This window comes from Beta vulgaris, chromosome 1 (genome assembly GCF_026745355.1).
Source record: "Beta vulgaris subsp. vulgaris cultivar EL10 chromosome 1, EL10.2, whole genome shotgun sequence".
Taxonomy (NCBI): Eukaryota; Viridiplantae; Streptophyta; class Magnoliopsida; order Caryophyllales; family Amaranthaceae; genus Beta; species Beta vulgaris.
The window spans coordinates 41,030,442-41,034,574 of record NC_079202.1 but is presented as its reverse complement, the minus strand read 5'-3'; the positions used below and the strand labels follow the sequence as shown (position 1 = coordinate 41,034,574).

At 36.7% G+C, this 4,133-nt stretch overlaps 1 protein-coding gene across 6 annotated transcripts; it reads left to right on the top strand.

The window, feature by feature from the left end:
- Positions 1–297: 297 nt before the first annotated feature.
- Positions 298–4,133, top strand: LOC125497056 (scarecrow-like protein 1). 6 transcript variants are annotated; one of them, XM_057393465.1, is made up of 3 exons: positions 298–487; positions 829–901; positions 2,068–4,133. In XM_057393465.1, the coding sequence occupies exon 3, from the start codon at positions 2,241–2,243 to the stop codon at positions 3,873–3,875; it is 1,635 nt and encodes a 544-aa protein (XP_057249448.1). In that variant the 5' UTR covers positions 298–487; positions 829–901; positions 2,068–2,240; the 3' UTR covers positions 3,876–4,133. The 6 variants fall into 6 exon arrangements, with proteins under 6 accessions (XP_057249448.1, XP_057249449.1, XP_048499400.2 ...); XM_057393466.1 differs by having other exon boundaries at positions 819–901; XM_048643443.2 differs by having other exon boundaries at positions 301–383.

Genomic DNA, 4,133 nt, shown 5'->3' with positions numbered 1-4,133 from the left:
AAAAAGCACAGAAAAAGTATGTAAATGAAATAGTGTTGAAAAATATTATTTTATACCAACACAAACTCAACTATGTTAACAAAAATAATATAAACAAAAACTAGTATTTACCAATGACCATAGTGGATAAGTGAACATCATCACCTGCCATCATTCCACATACTGACGGTCATGATTAAAGATTAATGGGAAAACGAAGACTTTACAACAACCCACAATTTCAATTTTGCTCTTTCTTTTCTTTTCTCTTTTTGAGCAGAAAACCATATAGTCAGACAAGTTGGTGGTTTGCATGCAGACAAATAATCAGCCCACAGAACAATAAAAAGGAAAAAAAAACATGTACTTGTATAACAAATAGAGAAAGATTGAAGAATTTCTGTGTAAGCATTTTCTCACAACTTTCTACCCCACTTTCGTCAAATTCCAGAAGATTTGATTTCTTCATCAAAATTTAACCAATTGGATTCATTTCCCTTTGAACTGGGTAATTAAAAAAGCTTTGAACTTTCTTCTCCCTTGAGCATGTTGATTATTATATGCAGCTTAATTCCCATTTTTCTTCATTCTCATTATTGTTAGTATCACCTTTGAATTTTTCCCACTTATCTGATAAAATTAATATGGCAAAGTTTGTTCTTTTTAATACTTGTTTTTAGCTCTTTTACATTACCTAACCTAACTTTATGACTTATTTAAGGTAATGCTATTATTCGTTGGTCAATTTTGGTTGGGGGTTTTGTGTTTTGAGTAGTGATTTTGGGCCAAAATCTGTTGACAATAAATTTCTGAGTCTTATCTTTTTCTGGGTGTACTAGTTTTTTGCAGGATTTGCTTTGTTTTTGTGATCGTTGCTTCATCATCTTTGTAAAGCTTTGTTTCTTGCTCCAAATAAAAACAGGTATATATGTTTTTTTTTTCCTTTTTGGATTTTCAAATTCTGTATTGTATCTGCTTTTGTCTTTCCTAAATTCGTTAGTTATTTGTGAATTATATCTGTTAGGGTATGATTTGTTTCCTGGTTTGTTCATTCTCTTGAACTTGTTATATGTGCATGTTTTGTTTCCATCAAGTTTTTGTATGTTTAGATCAAAAACTCTGTTTTCATAGATCTGCTTGTGCCAATCAACAGGTATGATTCTTTTGTTTTCTCGAGTTGAAACGTGTTATGTTTTGGCATTGATGTGACATTGGAACCTAATATTTGGTGATTTCTTGCATCCTGCTTTTTGTATTTGCTCATGTTTGATGATCTTGTTTCCCCCCTTCTCCCTTGATAGCCCTTCCTATGTACATATATGTGATAGCCCTTCCTCTTTCATGTCTTACTGTACATATATTTTGGGTTTGTAGGGTTCATTTGATAACAATATCTGGATTAGTTGGGTTTTAGGAAATCTTTTATGCAAGTCTATGATATGTGATTAGTTGGTTGTTTTCAATATGTTATAATGAGACCTGCGGGTGCCTCGCACATCTCGTAAATTCATTACCATTTAACTTCAATTTTTTGTCCAATTTGATAAAGAAAGACATTTTGCTTTAGGTGTTGTGCTGTTTTAAGTAATTGAATTTTCACTACTAAACCTAAGTGACTTAGAGTATATCCGAATGAAGTGTAAAGTGTCTGTACCCTTAGCCTATCGGAGGATCCAACTTTGGTACTTGAGGTAAAATGAAAGTCCAAGTAACACATTCTGGTAGTTAATGAAACAGATTATCCAACTGCTGAAATCGACAATAAATAGACAGGATTACGGGAACCTCAATATAGAACTCTAGTATTTGGAGATAATCTATTCAGGTGCTCTATACGCTCGAATTGTTACATTGATGACGACTTATTTGGTCATCCCTTATGTTGCAACTGTTTACATCCTGAGTTTAGTATTATTATATTTTTAAACATTATCTTGTAAGAGACCAAGTCTGGCCTAGGTTATACTCATATACATGGTTTTTAATTGCCTCAAGTTGCTTATTTGCTAATAAATAAATTAAATTCCTGAAAGCAGGACCTCTTATGTTATTCTCTTTTCTTTTTTTATTCTCTTGTTTGGATGATAGGGGACCTTGGGAGCAACATGGTTATTGCAACAACACTGGGTCAACCTCTTAAAGAAATTTGCCAGCCAGAAGACTAGTCATATTTACGGGAAGATTTGTGTTTGTTTGACCTCTAAAACTTCTTAGGATAAAAGTGAAAAACCTCGATCATATCTCTAGTTGGGTCAAAAGATATGTCTACAACATATGGAAGTCCTAGGCTCTATGCATTGAAAGGAGGCAATAACAACTCTGGTTTGTCTACTCAGCTATATGGCTCTGAAAAGCACAAGATTAAGTACATGACAGAAACTTTTGACAGTCCGGGTTATGATCCAAAGTTCTTCATCAATTCTCCTTCCGAAGAGCTAATCAACCCATCCACTCATCCAAGCCAATTTGACTCTTCGTACCAAACAAATTATGAACTGGAGTTCTTCACAAGTCAAAGTCCAGAAGCGTTCGAATATGATGAAGGTATGGTGAAGCTAAAGCTACAAGAATTGGAACATGCCCTCCTCGACGACGATGAAGATGGAATGGATGAGGTCATAACTGGTCCTGATCCCAGCACGGAGATTGATGAAGAATGGGCTGGTCCATTCAGGAATATGATGGTCCAGGACTCCCCTAAGGAGTCCACTTCTTCAGAATCTTCCTACTTAAGCAGCATTAGCAGCAAGGATGAATCACTTCCTTCTCCTCGTACTACTAAACAGTTGCTCTTTGATTGTGCTACTCTGATTTCAGAGGGAAATTTCAAGCAAGCTGCATCAATGATCAATGAGCTTAGACAGATGGTTTCGATCCAAGGGGAGCCTTCTCAGAGGATTGCCGCCTACATGGTAGAAGGTCTGGCTGCTCGATTGGAGTCATCCGGTAAAGTTCTTTATAAAGCTCTGAGATGCAAAGAGCCACCTTCTTTTGAAAAGCTTGCAGCGATGCAAATACTCTTTGAGGTATGTCCATGTTTCAAGTTTGGGTTTATGGCAGCAAATGAGGCAATTATGGAGGCTATTAAGTATGAAAAGAAGGTACACATTGTTGATTTTGACATTAACCAAGGAAACCAATACATAAACCTCATACGATCCCTCGCTAAGCAACGTGGGAGATCAATTCATTTGAGGTTAACAGGGGTTGATGATCCTGAATCTGTTCAGCGCCCTATTGGTGGACTAAAAAACATAGGGCAAAGGCTGGAGATGTTATCTGAACTTGAGGGCTTGCCCTTCGAGTTCAAAGCATTACCAACAAGAACACCACTTGTTACACCAGAAATGTTAGATTGCAGAGAAGGGGAAGCCCTTGTCGTAAACTTTGCTTTCCTGCTACACCACTTGCCTGATGAAAGTGTCTCGACAATCAATCTTCGAGACCAACTTCTTCGAATGGTTAAAAGCTTAAACCCAAAGCTAGTAAACATTGTTGAGCAAGATGTGAACACAAACACTACCCCTTTTCTCTCTAGGTTTTATGAGGCTTACAGTTATTACTCCGCTGTTTTTGAGTCTCTCGATGCCACTCTCCCGAGAGGAGGCCAGGAGAGGATTAATGTTGAGAAGCAATGTTTGGCACGTGATATTGTGAACATTGTTGCTTGTGAAGGGGAAGAGAGGATTGAGCGTTATGAGGTCGCTGGAAAATGGAGGGCTAGGATGCAGATGGCGGGTTTCAGATCATGCCCGATGAGAAAAAATGTGAGTGATATGATTCGAGAACTTATTGTAACACAGTATTGCAACAAGTACAAGTTGAACGAGGAAATGGGTGCACTTCATTTTGGTTGGGAAAACAAAAGTTTGGTTGTTGCATCAGCTTGGAATTGATTGATTGTTACTATGACTATGTTTCAACTTGAGTTCTAAGACTAAGGGGTTGTGTAATATATGACGCTGATAATAAATCTGTATATTAATTTGTAATCGATAGATTTAGTTAAATGTGGTTCTTGTTTGAGGGAGAAGTTTTTCTTAGTTCATCGTGAACATTAATTATTTAGGTCGTCCAATTTGCTGACAAGACACATAAATTACATTTTTCTTTGCCTCTTCTTGCCTCCTAATTTTTACTTCTTTTCCAGTGTA